A 20,209-nucleotide genomic window follows, 5' to 3' on the forward strand; every position below is an offset into this window, starting at 1 on the left:
TTTCCTTCTCCAATGCATGAAAGTGAAAAGTGAAAGTGAAGTCGCTCAGTCGTGTCTGACTCTTTGCGACCCCATGGACTGCAGCCCACCAGACTCCTCCATCCATGGGATTGGGCAAGAGTACTGGAGTGGGGTGCCATTGCCTTCTCCATTGTGCCATATAAGTGCTTGTTAAATATATGGGTACACATTATTCTGTGTGTGTGCAGATATAAACGTTTAGGCACTATTCCACACCTGCCTTACAGATTGGAAACAGAATGAAGACACATGTGCTTGGAATTACCTAAGAAAAGTCGCAAGTGTTCACTATACAATTTCAAAGGGAATAAGGCTTCCCAGGTGGCTCAGTGGTAAAGAGTCCACCTGCCAAGCAGGAGACTGGAGTTCAGTTCCTGGGTCAGGAAGATCCCCTGGAGAAGGGAATGACTACCCACTGCAGTATTCTTGCCTGGGAAATCCATGGACAGAAAACCTGGCGGGCTACAGTCCATGGTATCACAAAGAGTCAAACACAATTTAGCGGCTAAACCACCACCCCGAAGTGAATAAGTAAACAGGAAAACCACTGGTCAGTGTAATATAGTGTCCTGATGGAGAGTGTACTATGTCCATAGTTTTAAGACTTTACATCTATTACTTCACCTAATCCTCATAATAACCCTTAGAAAGCTACTGTTACTATCCTGGTATTACATATGGGGCACAAAGAATTTAACCAACTTGTTCAGTACCACACAGCTAATAAGTAGTGGAGCCAAGAACCAAACCCAAGCAGAGTGGCCATAGAGTCTATATTCTTCACCACTACAAAAAAAAAAAAAAAGGGCTTAATTCATCCTTAACTGCAATCCTGGGCACCTCTAGATCTGCACTGTTCTTACAGTGGCTACTAGCTATATATGGGGATATTTCAGGGAACTGAATTTAAATCAAATGAAAAACCCAATTCCTAGGTTTCATCCCCACATCTAAATGCTTCATAGCCACATGTGGATAGTGGCTGCCGTTTGGGCAGCAGACACAGAACATCTCTGTCGAGGCAGGAAGTTTTGCTGGACAGCACTGAGGCAGGCAACTCTAGAAAGTATTAATCAAATGAAAGACCCAAACCCAACAGGTGTCATGTGGATTTTGTTTTTAATTAAATATCACTTCATAATGTTATTTGTACCTAGCACACACCTTTTTGAAAAATAAGAACATGCCATACATTAGTCATTAAATTAACAAAATGTGAGCATCCCCATAGAATATAGTCTAAGGTGACTTCACTTACACAACTTCTCAGAGAAACACACAGTAGAATCAGTACGCCTACCAGCCAGTGTGGGACCAGATTTGGGATTCGCAAGGCTGCAGGTTGGAGGTTCCCCAACACTACCCTGCTGGGTATCTCGTTGCCACGCTGTGCCATCCAGCTGCTTGGTTTCCACCAGCAAAGTGACGGAGAGAGGTCGATTCACCCTTGTCTACCCAGCATCCAGTTCCACCCTGCAAAACCCTCCCACCACCTGAGGCTTCATGGATGGCATCTTCAGACCTGCAGCTCCATGGGAGGGGTGGGGGGCCGGTGGAGTGGGGCTAAGCTCTCTTTAAAAGCTGCAGGTGCCTGTCTGTGAACTGATGTTGATGTCTGAGTAGGGACTCCAGAATCCCAGTCTTTAGGAGAGGGGGACGGAGTGGGGCGGGCAGAGGAAGCTGGAGAACAACTGGAAAGTTGAAACCCAAGTTTGGTGACCTTGCCTTACGTCCTGGTGGCAGGGAACGGGATGCTGCTGGGACATGTCACGTTGCTTGGAGCCTTTGAGAGGGTTTGGGGATGTGAGGACCACGAGAGAAACAAAGAATCAGGGCTGCGGATGGAAAATGGATGTCCTTGTCCCCCATCCTAACAGCAAGTGCTGCTTATTGGTCACCGGCAAACAGTCCATTTACACTCGGGCACATAGACTGGGAGATGCCGGCCCAAGACCACAGTCGGAATTCTGGGTGCCATGGCTCCACATCAGCTGTTCTTCCTGGGACCACGTGACCTCCCCTGGCTTCCACTCTGGCAGCAGCTCTGCCCAGCCCTCCTGTACTCCGCCTCGTAAGATGATGCTGTTATCCTAAACCTGGAGGCAGATGCTGCCCAGGCTCCAGCAGCAGCTCCCGGGTGGCGCTGAACCCACGATCGTCGGCTGACCGAGGATTACAGCGCGCTTGTATCCATTCGTCACTCCTGCCTGACTCCAAAAGACGTCACCAAACAAAGGGCAGATAACAGTGTGAGGCTGGGGGCTACAAGGTGCCGGCTGATCACCTGGGTCCGACACATTTAAATGGCCTCCTTGCTTACCTTTCTTCCATCCACTCCACCCTCACATCCCTTCCTGGTCCACGACCCACATTGGAAACATCATCGGGAAAATATGAGTAGCAGTGAAAAGGGATTTTAATTCCCCTTTTGTGTTTTGTTTTGCAGGCGTGCAGCCTGACCTTGAACACTGACTTTTATCACCCCTTCAAATTCTTCCTCTGCTCTGCATAAAGCCTCCTTTCCAATCTGCCATTCTCACCCTCATGAACCATCAATGGCTCCTGTGTTCTCTAGGATACGCTTTAAACTCCTCAGCCAGGCCTTCAAGTTTCTCCATGATTCCACCTCTTACTGCTGATCTTTGCAGGCTAATCTCCCATCACCTACCCTGGCTCTTCCTTTGCCCCCACCCCAACCCATCTCTGTGCCTTTGCAAATGTTGGCCCCCCTGCCTGGGGGTGATCACTTTACTGGCTATGTTTTGCTCAAATCTTAGCTAGATTTGCCACCCATCAGGGAGTCTAGCCAAAATCATCTCCAATCCTGAATACCCAGTTCTGGGCTCAGGGCCTGCCTTTAGCGGGCCTCCGTAACTGTCATTTTCTGTGGCCCGCTATCACACTCGGCCTGCCCTGTCATAGTCGACCACATATTTGTGTCTCTTGCTGCTGGCTTGGAGGGCAGAAATCAGGTCTTATTATTTGTAGCCCTCACCGTCCAAATGTTTAACATATAGTCAGTGTCTCACAAACATTGTTGAACTGAGTTGATACCTATCCTAAAGGGGAAAAAAAAGCCATTGTCTGTTGCCTTCCTGGGCATGTAAGACACAATACAGAACTGGTTATCCCAGGCAACAAACACCAGCTTCAAAGACAAGGTACTAAATCGGTATTAAGCACAATCCATAAAGGTTAATGATCTATCAACACTGGTCTGTTAACACTGTTATCTTGCCTGTTAGCTCAAGGCTGCCTAGAGAAGCAGGAAGTGCAGTTCTAAGAGGTAATCACTGGATGGAGAAATGCCACGGATCCTATGGGGATTATTGAACCTGCCAAATGAACCCCCAAGAGGAAACAAGGAATGATAATTCCAGCTTTCCAATGGGGGGTGGGTTGGGTGTGGGGGTGTCAGGATTTTAGCAGACTGGCTCTCTCAGTTATTAGACTTTTAAGGTGTGTGATACTTGGATTACCAGCCTCAAAATCACCTACGCTGCCAGTTCAGAACGCAGACTCTTTTTTTTTGGCTGCGTGACTCGGCTTGTGGGATCTTAGTTCCTGGACCAGGGATCCAACCTGTGGCCCCTGTATTGAAAGTGTGGAGTCTTCACCCCTGGAACCAGGAAAGTCCCAAGAATGCAATGCTTGAGCCTGGTCCCAGTCCCACTTAATCTGAGGTTGGGGTGTGGGAATCTGCATTTTAAATAAATTCCCTAAGAGATCCTTACTCTCATTAAAGTTTACAGAACTTTAGCTGCTATTCTCAGAAGTATACAGTCAGCCTAAGGGAAGACAGCTGTGTATGCAGCCAGCCGGCAGCAGCCCCATTTCTGAGAATTCCTGCTTCTCGAGGATGTATGTGTATGGGGACCCAAAGAGTCTATTGACCCCAAGGAAGTTAGCCAATGACTCAAGCTTGGTTAGTCGATCAATACAGGAGAGGATGGAGGAGAGGTGAGCAAGGCTGTCTCTAAAATAAGCACCTCCCCCCTCCACCCCCCTAGTTTTCCCAGAGGGCACTGGTGTACAGGAAAATGCAACACAAAACACCCAGATTGTCTGTCTGTCCTTTGATAAGTGATGCAGTCACCTCTTGTCAAATGAAAGGGATTTTTCTTCCTTTAAGGGCTGAAGTCTCATCACTCCTACTCTTTCTTATTCTTTCCCTTCTCTTAATTTCTCAGTTCCCTTGAGGGCAAAAAATTAGCAGCAGAACCAGAATCAAATTAGTTTCCAGAAAGAACCCAGTACAAACACATCAAGCACATCTTCCCTGGAGAGGCACAGACACTCAGAAAGCAGATGTGAACTCCTTACCGGTGAGTGACAGAATGTGACAGCCGGGGCTGGCTCACCATGCCACGAGAAGGTGACACGAAGGTTATCACAAGTACAGACTCAAGAGGGAGGTGGGTAGAGATCGGTGCTGCACATGAGGTGAGGGAAGACTAGATCTAGAGCTTTCCAGCCTTTCAGTGGATTTGGAAAGTAGGGGCAGAACCTCTGCCTGGCTTTAGCTCTGAAGAACATGGCCACCCTTGGTCATGCCTGGGAAAGCCCAGGTACCATCCGCAGATGAGGAAGGCTTTCCAAGTCTGCTTGGGCTAAAGCAGGCAGAGGCTGAACTGTCCTGCCTCCCTAGAACACTGCTTTCATCCCCCCACTCCCAGCCTCATCGTTTGAAATTTCCAGGACCAAGGTAATCTACTCTTTGTCTGAGGCAAAGGCTTTTTGAGATGCTCGTCTACAGAGTTCGTGGATTAAAAAAAAAAAAAAAAGACTTGAAAGGCAAGTTTTAGAATTAAGGATTGAACCACCATCAGTACCGCTTGAGCAGCTGTGAATAGAGGAAAGGGGTCTCCTTCAAGGCGGGCTCACTCCTTCTTGGTGTGTTCCAGGACGCGGTAGGGAACCCCAGAGGCATTTCTGGAGCCATGTTCTTCCTGCATGACGGGCAGTGTGGCAGGAGCGTAGATCTCAGAAATGTTGTCGTTGTTTTCCAGGGCCCCGTAAGAAAAAGAAGCTTTGAGGTCAGGCTGGACGGTCATCCCCTTGTCATGCATGTTTTGCATACCTGAAACAAAATCCATCCCCCCAAATCATTATGTGATAAGGGAGCCAAAGGAGGCTGGGTCTATCCCATCATGGACTAACTATGGTGCTCAGGAGCTAAGCATGTGCATTGTCAATTTCCTGAATGCTTTAGATTGAAAAAAAGAGCACCCATAAATACACACTAGAAATACTACAGTTGCTAAGCAACAAGGGATGAATCTTCAGGAAATATGCACACAGGCCAGCCACTGTCAAGAGGAACCACTGGTTGGCTTCAAAGGAGGTGGGAATGTCTGGGACAGAGGGGAACCAGCACTGTGCTTTGAACGTGGTAGATGCCACACTTTACTGCTGATTTAGATCAGGATCCAGAAAAATTTCATTATACTGTTAAGAGGATAACTTTTGTGTCACAGATACGTGACACACAGATATCATGATGCTCAGAGGGAGAGTTTTGACATTATCATCCCTGATCCACATACAGGGTTAGGTGTGGTTTTTCTTATTACTTCTGGGCACATTGATATTGAATTTCTACTTTTATTTGAGGGCAAATATCTTAGTCGTTAATTCCTTTAAATGTACTCTATAATTCCCCTAGTCAGGTGGAACCTCTGAGGCCAATTCTTTTTCCTGGGAGGGAATTAAGACACTTTAAATTATCTTGCCCCTTGATTAAGTAATAAAAATTCTGAATGCAAATTGCTTCCCATGAAACTATGATGATAATAACAGCTGACATCTGACTGCTTCTTATGCCTGATGCACTGGGCTAAGTGCTTTAAACAGTAACAATAAGAGCAATAATGTTACTGGCATTATAGAAAGGGGCTGAGCATTTAGTTGGTGGCAGACATCATAATGTTATAACGTTATAAAGTTTTCTCTCATTTGATTCTCACAACTATTTATTTAGGAAAATGAGGCAGTTGGAGGTTAAGGAGATTGCCTGAGGTCACAAGCTAGTAAGTGGAAGTTCTAGGGTTCAGATTCAGTGGTTTAAATTCTGAAGCCTACGCCCTTAACCAGACTGCTGTCTGGGCTCCCTACAGACCTCAGTCCCCCCCAAATCCTAGGATAGAAATATGCTACTATCCTCCTTTTATGGGTAAGAACACAGATTCAGAGAGGTGAAGTAACTTGCCCAAGGACACACAGCTATGAGAGATAGAGCTGGGATCTGACACCAAAGCCCTTGCTCTTCACCTATTCTACTACCAGCCTGGGAAGTCCTGGTCTGTGGGAGGCCCTTTGCCCTCACCCACATAAGCCCTGGCTGATGAGAATTTGAAGGGTACAGTTGAAAGTGTGTAGTTTGGATTTTGGGGAGGAAATTGGAGGAGATGAGGGGATGCCTATTTCTCAGAGAAGGGAGTTGGCTTCACAGGCAGAGTTTAGCTTTGTCAATGCTCTCCAGCCCAAACCTACCAGGAATACAAGTACAGTCTAACACATTTGGGTTTCTTGACTCATGGCAGTGAAGGAGATGTATAACATGGGGAACTGTTTCAGTAAATGGGTATCAAAAAGAAACTATTATAGGATCAGGGTTGGGAAGGGTGATGTTAGGAGGGTTTTAGGAAGCAGGGCTTTGCTTTGGATTAGATGTTGTCAGGAAGTGGGGCTAATTCTATAAATGGGGATCTTAATGATTTTTATCTAGAAGGAAAGAAGACGAGATGGAGACTAAAACTGTGATTGGTAAAGAACCAGGAGTCATTCATGTTAGGTGGATGGTTGGTCTTTATCGTCCAGACAATGTTCATGTTTTGTCTGTGTTTGGACGTGACAGTGGTGTGGTCCTGTTTGTGTTTTGATCCAACATGGTCACAGAACATCCTCGTCTGACGCTGAAGTTCTGTGAAATGGTCTATGTTCAACCAGGAGCCCCAAGGCCCAACCATGAGAGCCAGGCCAGTTCCTTGCTGTCAGGGACTGTTTTTCTCCTTCTCATTTTCTAGAAGTCTTGCAGGTTCTGGAATTATTTAAAGCCTCTCACAACTGTGACATAGACTGAATCTCTGGAACTTGAATTCCTCTTGAATGGTGGCTACTGGTTGGTTGTGAAGATGTCAATCTGGTGAGACCAAAAGCCAGGAAGGTCCTGATGCTGACCAGGGAAACCAAGCAGCTGGAAAGGAAACTCTGTTTGAGGGTTTTCTTCTTGTTCTACCTGGCATCAGGTCAAACAAAGGTTTGGAAATTTCAAAGTTTTTTTTAAAGCAAAAGTAAAGTGAAATTGAACCAGGCATCTACCATATCCCAAACATTGTGCAAGGGACCTTTAACGTACTATCCCACTGAGATACGGGAGATGGGATTTGGATCCAGGTCATCTGAACTCCAAGCCCATGCTCCACCTCATAGTACAGAACCCAGGCCTACTCAGTCCTGACATGCCATGGCAGGAGGGCAGGGTCTCCTTTCTCCAACATCCAACGTCCCACAGGTCATGAGGCACAAAGAGAAAGCGAGAGCCACACCCACAAACAGATCACAGAATGTGGATATCTACGGTTACCTTAGGTTACCTTCTATCTTCTACCAGAAAACACATCTGGTATATACGCATATGCAAATACTTATATAGATGTATACACATACACGGTTTAAAACACACAAACACACATGTACACACACACACACACACACACACACACACACAGAGTTGACACCTCACCTATCTGGAATTCAGCTATCCAGCGCCCTCATCTATCCGGAACACAGCCGAGAAACAAGGAAGTAAGCAAAAAAGGCATCTGAGCAGCCAGATTAGATGTTTCAAAGGTCCATGCACCAAAGCTCATGCATTTAACTCCTAGGAGAAACCTTAAGGCCCCAACTCAGAGCTTATTTATTTTAATTTTATATGCAATTTGCACAACTTGGGTCAAATGAGAAGATTGACACAGAGTTGCTATTAACAGGCAGGCTGGTAACAGCAAGAACAACAGACAACAGCTTAATAGCAAGAGATGAGGAAATAATATAAAAAGTGGACACATAAATCCTGGGCCAATTAGATCAGGGGCACCTCGGTCAGCCCTGAGCACATGCCTGCCTCACAAGTGCTTTATTAAGGAGAATTCTATACCATCACTGCAATTGTATTTTGTTCATGAGACTGTCTTAACGGAGGGTGGGAGATTATGTTTTGGAGAGAGTTCCATCTCTTATATCTAAAATAAAAATTAAATTTGAGTTAAAGTGTGAAAGCTAGTGGTCACTTGCATCCCGAATTGAGACCAGCAAATCTGGACGGGGCTGGGCCAACATCCTAAATGTCTCACCTGAATCCCCTGAGGCTGGAAAGGACTGTCCAGTTTTCCAAAGCCCTACCACTCCCTTCTGTGCAGTATTCGGCTGATTCGTACATTTACGTTCCTCCTGTGTGAACGTGTGCTTCTTGGTGTGAACCCTGAGCTCCCTGTGGTATTAGGCTTTCCAGAACAATCTACTTCCATGTGAACCTGAGGAATGAAGTTACGGTATTTGAATTTCAATCATCCTGTTTTCCTTCCCCTCTCTGATCATTCCATTCCACTGAGATGAATGGATTTTTCCTTTTGTAGGCAGGAAGTCTCGTGCTGTGGGTCATAATTATACCCAGGGTGAATCAGGATGGTCTTTAAAAGATCCCCCCAGCAGACATGACAACTGACAAGATGTGCTCAAAACCAATCGAGGTGCCTTAGCCATTGCCTCCTCTTTTGCAAACCGAGATTAAACAAAAAACTAAAAACAAAAAAGAGAGAGAGACAGTCACACCATAATAGCACAGCACATCTTCCCTGTAACCAAACCCAGAGGCCGGCTGTCTCTTTTTAAATAGAAAGTAGCAGTCATTCTATGCGGATGGGCTGGCCAGCTAGACACGTGGGATTTGACGTTACCTGGCATGGCATCCATGGAAATATAGGGCTCGAAGGGAATGGCCTTCTTCCTATTCCGTGTGATTAAGAAGACGCCCAAGAACGCGATGAGGCACCTGGCGAACACACGAGGGAGGAAGAGAAGCAAGGCCAGAGTGAGGCTGGAGGGATGCACTCAAACACAAGTAATGGGAGAAAGGGACAAGGTGGGTTCAAGCTGCAGAGCGGGATTCATTGCTGAATGGCCCTGAGAAGTGGCCAGGCCTGGGATCAGCAGAGAGCAAATGGGAGGTGAATACCCACAGGCCGTGTGGCCCACACAAGCCTCAATCAGAACAAACCAGGTTCTCTTGGGCCAAACCCTCACAATTCTTCACCTCCACTTACCCTGCATCTCAGTCCTCTGCCTTTAAAAGTGTGTTGTTGTTTTTTTTTTTTAATTAAAAATTTCTTTATAGCCTAAATTCAACCAGTACAGGAATAGAGAAAGTAAAAACTGCAAAGTCCCTGTACAAACCCCAGTCCACAACATAGGTGTATATTCTTCCAGAGTCTCCAGTCTTTTCATTTTGTTTTGTTCTTTTCTCCAGAATTTAGATAAACAAGCACACTTTCTAAAAGTTGAGGTATAATTTACATGCAACAAAATGCACAGTCTTGAAATGTGGAGCTCAGTGAATCTTGCCTGTGCACACACTTGTGGGATCACCACCCAGGTCAACAGAGGAGTCATTTCTATCCTCCCCACCCCAGTGTGATTTATTTAACTTGTATTTTACTGATGGGCATTTAGGTTGCTTTCAATTATGTGTGTATACCATTGATTTCAAAATGAATAAACACCCTTATACATGTGCCTTTATGCCCCATTTCAATTACTTTTCCGAGATAAATGATTAGAAATGGAAAGCTGCAACAAGAGGCATGCTCACTTAAACATCTCACTAACTGAGAGAGTAGCATTGACATATATAGGCTACCACCGTGTGTAAAATAAATAGCTGGTGGGAAGCCGTTGTGCAGCACAGAGAGCTCAGCTCAGTGCTCTGTGATGGCCTAGAGGGGTGGGAGGGGCGTGGTGGTGGAAGGGAGGCTCAAGAGGGAAGGGATTTACACTGTTGTACAATAGCAACTAACACACATTGTAAAGCAATTATCCTCCAACTGAAAATTAAAAAGAAAAAAGCATTGCTGACATTGCCAAACTGTCCTCCCACATCAAAGAACTTCTCACTGTGGCAGAGAGCTGGTCTCCTCCTCTCACCAACGTGTGAAATTACCCATCCTGTTAGATCTCGCAAAACCGTGGCGTGTTGTGGGCATCTTGGGGCTTCCCTGGTGGCTCAGATGGTAAAGCATCTGCCTGCAATGTGGGAGACCTGGGTTCGATCCCTGGGTCAGGAAGATTCCCTGGAGAGGAAATGGCAGCCTGCTCCAGTACTCTTGACTAGAAAATCCCATGGATGGAGGAGCCTGGAGGCTACAGTCCACAGGGTCGCAGAGAGTCGGACACGACTGAGCGACTTCACTTTTCTGTGTAGCTTCGATCTGTATTTCTTTTTATTAAAATTCTTTTTCAATATGCATTTCTTTGATCGGAGGTGAGGCTGAGAGTCTTTTCACGGGTCAAAATGTGATGTGTTCGAAATGACAAGGAGATGAAAGCCCAAAAGAGAAGTGAGGAAAAATAAAACGCTTTAGGGGGCGAAACGCTCACCTCTGGGGACAAAGCTCCCACTGCCAGCTGTTCCTCTGGCTCGAAGGGACTGGCTTAGAGGCTGGAGCAGGGGTGTGGGGAGAGGGGCAACCTGCCTGCAATACGGGGGCAGGGGTGGGGCAGGACAGGACTCACCCCAGTGCAAACATGCAGACGTGCAGCACGTCCTGCCCGAGGAAGTCCAGGTAGAAGACGGCGCCTGAGCAGCGAAGAGTGGAAAATACAAGTGAGCTCTTTTCAGATCACCTGCTGGCCAGTCTGCCTAGCATTTGGTGGCCTGCCCTCCCTGCAGGAAACCAAAGGGACCCAACATACCAGGCCTGTGCCCGCTAAGGTATTGAAGAGTGGACCAAAAGCCCTTTGGGAGAACAGATTGTCCTTTCCTCTCCTTCCGTCCCTCTTACCTCCACTTTGTTTTCTTTTTCTTTTGAAATAGTATTAGTAACAGATGTAAAGGAACAGCACAGAGTTCCCGCGTACCCTTCACCCGGCATCCCCCAGTGACATGACACTATGAGCCAAGAACCTTACTTAGCAGTTTTTATGCAACTCTTCTCCCTCATCTTTCTTAAGATGGAAAACCAAGGCTTTGTGGTTAAGCCGTTGGAGCTTTCCAGCCTCATGCGGTTGGCAGATGTCACGCCCTGTGGCGTGGAAGTGCCAAGGGCCTGCTGTCCTCACCCTGCAGCCGGCGTCAGTCTGGACTCATCTCACCACTCAGCACCCCCTTACTCCCCCACCCTGCTCGCCTCTTGCTGCACCCAGAGCTCCCGCTAGACTCCCAGCTCAACCACGGTGTTCATATTCCTTTCAACCTTGCCTGGACTGAAGTCATTGACCATGACTGAAACTCCCACGGGATCCACATGAGGTTAGCTTTCCAGCTGCTCTGGGTCAAGCCCTACTCAATCCCTGGTCCCGCTCATGGCACAGGCTTGGCAGGCTGTATGCCCTCCTATCCTGATCTCTGTAAGCAAGGTCTGGGCACCAGTTGAACATACTGCAGGGCAAAGCAGACGGCTGTACCGCTGGGCCTTCCGCAAGGGGAGGCACACTGGCTCTTACTGGTCTTTTTACTCTGAAAAGTTTAGTCGCCACTGCTTCTTACAAACAACAAACTCTGATACGTCTTTAGCCTCTGAAGCCACCCTCAGAAAGAAAAAGAAACAAAAATATGGAGGTGAAATAGAAGAAAAGCGGAGTGTAATAATGAAAATCACTTATTGAGCACTTGTGTATATATAAAATTGTGTGTGTGTGTGTGTGTATATATATAAATGATCTCTAAAAATTATATAGAGGAAATATGTGGTCACTTGGCCAGTGGGGGCTGTGGAATTAGCAGATGAGGGTAGAAATTGTTAATAAAACCTGGCACAAGCAGTACAAAGTAAGGGACATTTGGACTATACATATTTCAATTCTAGGCTTCCCTGGTGGCTCAGACAGTAAAGAATCTGCCTGCAGTGCAGGAGCCCTGGTTCGATCCCTGGGTGGGGAAGATCTCCTGGAGAAGAGAATGGCTACCCAGTCAAGTATTCTTGCCTAGAAAATTCCATGGACACAGAGGAGCCTATCAGGCTATAATCCATGGGGTCGCAAAGAGTCGGATGTGAGTGAGCAACTAACACGTTCATATTTCAATTCTAGGAGGAAAGTATTCCATTTTATGAATGTGGAACTGAGGCTCAGAGAGGTGAAGTGATTTTCCCAGAGCCACACAGCTCTGTGTCTGTGCTGTGGTGAAAACCCAGGTCTCTCTTTTCCCATGAGACCATCTACAACTGTGACGGGCAGAACAGCTCAGCAGAATTGGCCTTCTGACGGAGGTGGTGCTCCCTCCCCGGACCCCAGGGTAACAAACCTGCTGTCGAGGTGGAAGACAGATATCTGGCGACCGCATGCTCACCTGCTGTGATGGCCACGGTGGTGGACAGAATGTAGCCCACACTGGCGATCAGAGAGGAGTCATACATCTGTGAGGCTTGACCTAAAAACCTTCAACACAAAAGAGCTCTAGTCAGCGGGCTGTGGGGGGATGTCAGAGGGCAGAGGACAAAGCCAGTGACTGCGGGCTAGGTGTGAAGAACGAAGACAAGGCACGAAGGGGCATTCTGCGGGTTTACGAAGATGCCAGCCTCGTGTGCCTCCCGAGCTGGGGTCCACACTTAGCTCCCATTCCTCCCCTGGACACACAGCCTGAAGCTCACCCCCTTCTCCTTCCAGCACCTCTGCCCACATGGTTCTCATCACTGCAATGCCCTTCTCCTCGCCTCTGTGTGACCTGCATTCCCAACCCACTAAAAAGCCATTCCTGATCCCTTAAACATGCCAAGAAACTCTTGGAGCACTTATATTAACTTCCTTGTGCTGTCATTAATTTTTTTAAACAAGTTTTCTTAATTCAACAGTCACTGAGATAAATATAAGAAAAAGGAGAGAGGAAATTAGAGTCATTCCCCATCTCTCCATCTACAAAAAACTCTCTGTTATTTAGGAGTATATTTTTTGTCCATTCTCTGCAGGGGACGACAGAGGATGAGATGATTCGATGGCATCACCGACTCAAAGGACATGAGTTTGAGCAAGCTCTGGGAGTTGGTGATGAACAGGGAGGCCTGGCATGCTGCGGTATGGGATTGCAAAGAGTCGGACACGACTAAGCGACTGAATTGTAACTGTACTGCCTAGCATTGTGGTTATTATTGCAAAGTTGCTTACACCAAAATACACCTCCTACCCACTGTAATCATCTGTTTACCAAGCTGTCCCCCCACCAGAGCTGTGAGCGCCTTGAGTTCAGTGACTGCCACTCACACCTCTGTGTGCAGAAGGCCCAGCACAGGCCTAGTACACAGCAGGTGTCGGGGAACGTGTGCTGACTGCACGAGTGAGAAGCCTCCCGGTCATCTCTGTAACCCTTGGAGGACACAGCACAGAGCCTTACACTGGGCAGAGGCTCAGGGATGATGACCAGAATCACCGTAGGAGGACTAAGCATAGTCATGACGTGATCAAAAAGTTCATTCGGGCTTTTCTGTAACATCTTAATAATTGGCATAATAATAGTAACAAAATAATAACTGGCATAATAATAGTAACAAAAATCATAAAAGAAGCTATGGTTTGGCTTCCCAGGTGGCACAGTGGTAAAGAATCCGCCTGGAAAGCAGGGATGCAGGAGACGTGGGTTTGATCCCTGGGTCAGGACAATTTCCTGGAGTAGGACATGGCACCCCACTGCAATATTCTTTCCTGGAAGATTCCATGGACAGAGGAGCCTGGCGTGCTGCAGTCTATGAGGTCACAAAGAGCTGGTCAAGACTGAATGACTGAGCACGCATGCACGTGGGTATTCTCATCTGTAGACGAGGACTCTTTGTCTTAGAGAAGCTTAGAGGAGGGGGCTTAGGGCAGAGGGGTGAGGGGCAAGGGAAGGGGAGGGAGCCAGATGGCTGGGTTCACTCTCAGCTCCACCACTTTCTGGACGCTTGCAGTTCCTTATGTGCAAAATGAGGATGACCTCATTGTTGTGGGGGCCAAATGAACTCAAGCTTGTGGGAAGGCAGTGAGAGCAGAGCACCTGGGCAGCGGCGGTCACCCCGATTGCTCCCCCAAGGCGCTGTGGGGGGATGGTGAGCCCCAGCAGCTGGAGTCTGGAGCCTGACCTGCCACACACACCATACTGAGTCCTGCACTGTCCACCCTCTGTCCCCACGCAGATCCGCCACGTACCCACCCAGGCTCTCTGCTGGTCACCGGTCTCAAACGTGAACGAGGCCCAGGCCTCCCACCCTCAGAACTCCTGCTTTTGAGGGAGAAACTGTCATCTTGTTCTTCTACTTGGACAGATTTCTTGAGGACAAGAAATAACAACTGCTTGCTCTTTCTTGGATCACAAACAAATGCCTCTTGGGGATGGCACAGCTCCTTCTGGAGAGCCTTGAAACGGGCATCCGTCTCGGTCCAGGTGGGAAGGGAGGCTGACTCGGATCGTGCAGGTCTCACATTTTTGAGGCACAGAGGAAAACACACCCACTCGAGGCTTTTCAAGTGGCACAAAAGGCCCTCCATATAACTCAGCAAATGAGCGAAACTTCTCGCTCCACAGTGGATGCCAAACCCTGGTGACAGGCTGCCTGTGAATGTTCTCCCTTCCCTACAGCTTCAAAAACAACCGTGATAGGACCCAGAAGCTGGAAGAGACCTTTGTGGGGAGGCCCAGGGAAAAAAGACTCTGCAACTCACGCGGCTTGATAGATGGCGGTCGCCACCATGCACACGAACATCACGTAGAAGATGGGGTAGTCGAGCTGCAGGTTCCCCTGTATGGACAAGACCAGCATCCCGGCCACAGCCTTCACCGTCACCACAGTCATGGAGCCTGCGGAAGGTTAACAAGGACATGTGGGAACCGAGGGCAGAGCCCCGCCCGAGATTCACACAGTGAGAAGGTCTTCTGTGCTCTCCCGTGGAAGCAGCTAGGCAAGCACAGCCCCAACAGGTATTTCCAAATGTCCCTTCTGAACTCAACCAAAAAAGGGCAGTGAGTCCACATGGAACCCTAGAGCAGTGGCGCCGGGTCTGGAACACGACCTCAAGGCAATCACAGGGAAAATGTGTAAAGAGCTTTTTCGGTCTTTTTTAAATTTTATTTTTATGTGTTTATTTGGCCTCCCAGGTCTTAGCTGCCTGCATGTATGATCTAGTTCCCTGACCAGAGATCGAACCCGGGTCCCTAGCACTGGGAGCGTGGAGTCTTAGCCACTGGAATGCCAAGGAAGTCCCTTTTCGGTCTTTTAAAATGCTTAACCAGTTGTATTTTTAAAAACATTTCCCTAGACTAGAGGTTTTAGAATGCACACCCCTACGCATATGTATATACTTTTCAAATATGTATGCTTATTTATTTTAAAATTAGAGTCAAGTTAACTCTGGGCTTTTATAGTATGTATATTATAAAACATATGCAGGAAACATATGTCCTTCACTTAAAAGGTGAAGATAAAAATGAATACCAGTTTGAATACTTTTTTCTTCCCATACGCCCAGTGGACTGTCTTGCTCACCTCACTGTAGAGCCCACTGCTTTACCCAGCACTGCAGAAATGACCTCTCACTCTAAACTATCAGATTCCCCTGCCATAGCAGGAGTCAAAAGAAGCTCCCAAGTATGGTACAACTAAAGGTCCTTGTCCTGGCTGTAATGCTCTGCTTTCCTGTTTTCTCAGCTTCTGCACATTTTGCCTTCTCCTGCCAACAGCCCATCACGCATGGTGACTTTTGGTGGCCCCTCAGCTACTTAGCAGAGAAGGCAATGGCACCCCACTCCAGTACTCTTGCCTGGAATATCCCATGGATGGAGGAGCCTGGTGGGCTGCAGTCCATGGGGTCGCTAAGAGTCGGACATGACTGAGCGACCTCACTTTCACTTTTCACTTTCATGCATTGGAGAAGGAAACGGCAACCCACTCCAGTGTTCTTGCCTGGAGAATCCCAGGGACGGGGGAGCCTGATGGGCTGCCGTCTATGGGGTCACACAGAGTCGGACACAACTGAAGTGATTTAGCAGCAAGCAGCTACTTAGGCTGCAGTTTTCAAATGTCAGCAGCCAGTTTAGACAAGCGCTTCCTCCAGACTGCCCTTGTTAGTGAGGAGGGGACAGAAGGGAACTGGCCAACATGCCTCGGAACTCTCTGGTCTTCTGATTCACCAAGAGATAAGGTTTGGGACCATGATGTTCCAACCCACTTTGCAAACAACATCATCAAGGAATGGGCCCCTGAGTCATGCTACAACAGGAATGAATCCTCTCGAACACGATGCTCAGTGAAAGAGGCCAGTAACAAATGGCCACAGGGTGTATGATTCCACTTATATAGTATGTCCAGAAAGGCAAATCCATAGAGACAGTAAGTACATTAGTGACTGGCCATGGGCTTCCCTGGTAGCTCAGACGGTAAAGAGTCTGCCTGCAGTGCAGGAGAACCAGGTTTGATCCCTGGGTCGGGAAGATCCCCTGGAAAAGGAAATGGCAACCCACTCCAGTAATCTTGCCTGGAGAATTTCATGGATAGAGAGGAGCCTGGCATGCTACAGTCCATGGGGTCGCAAAGAGTCGGACACGACTGAGCGACTTCACTTTCTACTTCCACTTCCATGGGCTCGGAGGATGGGAAGATGAGGAGTGACTGCCAGCGGGCATGGTGTTTCTTTTGAGGGACTACAAAAACATTCTAAAATTCAATTATGATGATGTTACATCCTTTGTGAATATACTAAAAATCACTGAACTATACACTTTGAACAGGTGAACTTTATGGTCTGCAAATAAGATCTCTGTAAAGCTGTTTAAGGGCCTCCCAGGTGGTCACCGGTGGTAGAGAAGCCGCCTGCCAATGCAGGATACAGAAGAGATGTGGGTTCGATCCCTGGGTTGGAAAGATCCCTTGGAGGAGGGTATTGCAACCTACTCCAGTATTCTTGCCTGGAGAATTCCATGGACAGAGGAGCCTGGTGGGCTACAGTCCATGGGCAAACAGTCGGACACGACTGAAGCGATTCAGCATGCACAAAGCTGTTAAAGAAGAAACAGTGGAACCCTATCAAACAATGACTCAGATCTGCGTGGTCTACGGCCTGCTACTGGAGTGGACTCGATCTCGACAGGACACTGGGGATCAGCGCTCACCTTGTTTGACCCCCTTCCTGGCCCTGAGATCTGGGTGTTCTCTGAGGCCCATGTTTAGGGGACCATGTGGCTGACACACAGTCCCTAGGAGGCAGTGGTGGGGCGGCATCCACTTTTCCCTCCCCAGGAGGAAGGGGTGCTTCTCACGGCTCCTCTTAGCAGCTCTAACCCTATGCGGGCTGAGAGCCTCACCCCAGTCTGATTTAGGAGCCATTTCCCCCACTGTACCCACTGTGCCTCTAAAAGGAAAAAAAGAGAGAGAGAGAGAAATCGAAATCAATTCTTGCCTTTAAATCCAGAGTTAAGTCTTCACCTTTGACAGGTCTTACAAGCATCCTTAGGGACTCCGCCATTGGAGCCCGCTTCACCCCTGACTTCTCTGAATTAATTTCCAGTCGCCCCCTCCACCCTTACTCTGCTTTCTTCTTTGTCACTGTTAATTGTCACTGCTCAAACTTAACACTGTTTATACATTTGTCAGCTCACTTACTGTCATTCTCCTCCCTTTAGAATAACAGCAGCCTGAGCGGAGGGGGGTCTGTCTGGCTTACTGCTCTAGCTAGTTTGCAGCACCTCTCCTGGCACTTAGGAGACTCGGTATTTGAGCAAGAACACCGAACACTGAACCCCAACCCTAACCCTAACGAAGAAACTGACAAGGCCCATAGATAGCCAGTGGGAATTTGCTATATGACTCAGGGAACTCAAACTAGGGCTCTGTGACCACCTAGAGGGGTGGAATGGAGGTTCTAGAGGGAGGGGACAGATGTATACCTATGGCTGATACATGCTGATGCATGGCAGACACCAACACAATATTGTAAAGCAATTATCCTCCAATTAAAAAAAAAAAAAAAGAAACTAACAAGGTCTGTGTCCGGTTAGCAGGAACCCAGCCCTGGTAGCCTCTGATGCAGAGGGACCAGCCTGAGCCGGCCTCCAGCAGCTCCTGGGTCCAGCGGCCCGCAGCTCAGTAAACAAAACCCATTATTTCCTTTTGGTGCTACTTAAAGAAAAAGAAAAGAAAGTGAAGTGGTTTAGTCGTGTCCGAATCTTTTCGACCCCATGGACTGTAGCCTACCAGGCTCCGCCGTCCATGGGATTTTCCAGGCAAGAGTACTGGAGTGGGTTGCCATTTCCTTCTTCAAAGGCTCTTCCTGACCCAGGGATCGAACCCGGGTCTCCCGCATTGTAGGCAGATGCTTTACCGTCTGAGCCACCAGGGAAGTGGCAAAACTCAACCACCCGGACCCTCACTTACCGAGTAAGGCCACCAAGAGGAGAATCACCACGATGTTATTGGCGTTCCTCTCCTTGTAGAAGTACAGCAGCAGGCAGAAGAGAATGATCTCCACGAGCTGCGGAGAACAGCAAGAGGGGAGGTCAGCGGGGGGCGACGGGCAAGACCAGGAGACCCTGGTGGGCTGGGCTGGAGCTTATGCTGCGGACCGCACCAGCTGCAGGCCCTCCGTGTGGAAAGAGAATTGAAACATTTCCCAGACCCCTGCTACACAGCCTGCAGGGAAGCAGGGCACGCTGAGTCCCTCTAACCCCACCCTGCGGGGGAGTCCACCTCGTCGGGGGGCTCTGAGGGTGCTGTGCCAGCCTCACGTCCACCTTGTCCTGGATGGTCAAGGCTCACCAGGCTGGGCTGGTGACCCCCTTCACTGCTCCATGGTAACGCCCACTGAAACTGGGGAGCCGGTCACAGAGGGAGACGCTTGTCTGCTGAGACGAGCTCTTCGGTAAAGCACGTAGGTCTATATATACCAGTCGCTCGCTAACCAGGCCACTACTGTGTGCCGCTTGGCAGAGGTGGAAGGAGAGGACATCTGGAGTCAGGGACGCCCGGTTCTGAGCTTGGACCTCCTTCTAAACTAGCCGGGTGACCTTGGGCAGGCCACTTAAGTTCTCTGAACCTCAGTTACCGCCTCTGTGAAATGGGGATAATGACAATAATTCCTAACTCACAGGGCCGTGATCACAGCCTATGCTTAACGAGCTCATGAACCTGCCTGGCTGTCTTCTAAGCATGTTATCTTTACTCACTCAACTCGTTAAATCAGTGCCATAATTCTAGGAAGCAGATACTACTGCAATCCCAAGCTAGCAAATGGGGTTCGAACCCGGACGGTTTGGCTCCAGGACACATGAGCTTTCCCACTAGGCTATGCTGCCTGCAGCCCTGTGTCTTGTGTTCAGAAGATGCTCCCCACGTTCAGTCCCTGGGTCTGGAAGATTCCCTGGAGAAGGGAATGGCTACCCACTCCTGTATTCTTGCCTGGAGAACTCCATGGACAGAGGAGCCTCGTGGGCTACAAGCAAAGAATCCTACCAGAAAATGTAAAATTAGAGAACTCTAAAGTTTGAGAAGTTCCCCGCCCTTGCAGCAACAACTTATCCTTTCTACTCCTTAAAAAGGTCCAGACACTGGCAATACTCTTCCAGGGAGTGAAGCAAGCCCAGCGTCACTGGGCTTTAGTTTAGCAAAACTAAAACAACAGCTCAGCTCCATTTGCCTGCCTTGACCTCCCACCGGAGTTTGTTTACCATAAAAACCAATACGGAAATATTAATCGGCATTGTAAGAAGAAAACCATTTTTTAAAATTCCTCATAATTATGAGACCACAAAACACAGCAGCTTTCATTTTCCTGTGTCCTCCTGTCTTTGTCACAGTGAATACCTGTTTTATCTACTTGTCATCACCGTCCAAACCCAATTTTGTGCTGGGCCATTTTTAGTTACATAAACAATTTTCATGTTTTATGAAGTTGTCATAATTATCTTTCATTGTTGCAAAATACACCATCAAGCAGATGCACAGTTATTCCTCAGTACTTC

At 48.0% G+C, this 20,209-nt stretch overlaps 1 protein-coding gene across 4 annotated transcripts in view; it reads right to left on the minus strand.

Moving 5' to 3' along the window:
• Positions 1 to 1,121: 1,121 nt before the first annotated feature.
• Positions 1,122 to 20,209, minus strand: part of NIPAL3 (NIPA like domain containing 3) — a 56,790-nt gene continuing 37,702 nt past the window's right edge. For all 4 annotated transcript variants that reach the window (XM_061393126.1, XM_061393136.1, XM_061393137.1 and 1 more), the window contains 6 exons: positions 18,627 to 18,723; positions 14,923 to 15,058; positions 12,584 to 12,672; positions 10,810 to 10,873; positions 8,979 to 9,073; positions 1,122 to 5,101 (listed from right to left, as the gene is read on the minus strand). In XM_061393126.1, the coding sequence (XP_061249110.1) occupies positions 4,902 to 5,101; positions 8,979 to 9,073; positions 10,810 to 10,873; positions 12,584 to 12,672; positions 14,923 to 15,058; positions 18,627 to 18,723 (681 nt within the window). In that variant the 3' untranslated portion in view covers positions 1,122 to 4,901. The remainder of the gene's footprint in view (positions 5,102 to 8,978; positions 9,074 to 10,809; positions 10,874 to 12,583; positions 12,673 to 14,922; positions 15,059 to 18,626; positions 18,724 to 20,209) is intronic.

Source organism: Bos javanicus, chromosome 2 (genome assembly GCF_032452875.1).
Source record: "Bos javanicus breed banteng chromosome 2, ARS-OSU_banteng_1.0, whole genome shotgun sequence".
Classification (NCBI taxonomy): domain Eukaryota; kingdom Metazoa; phylum Chordata; class Mammalia; order Artiodactyla; family Bovidae; genus Bos; species Bos javanicus.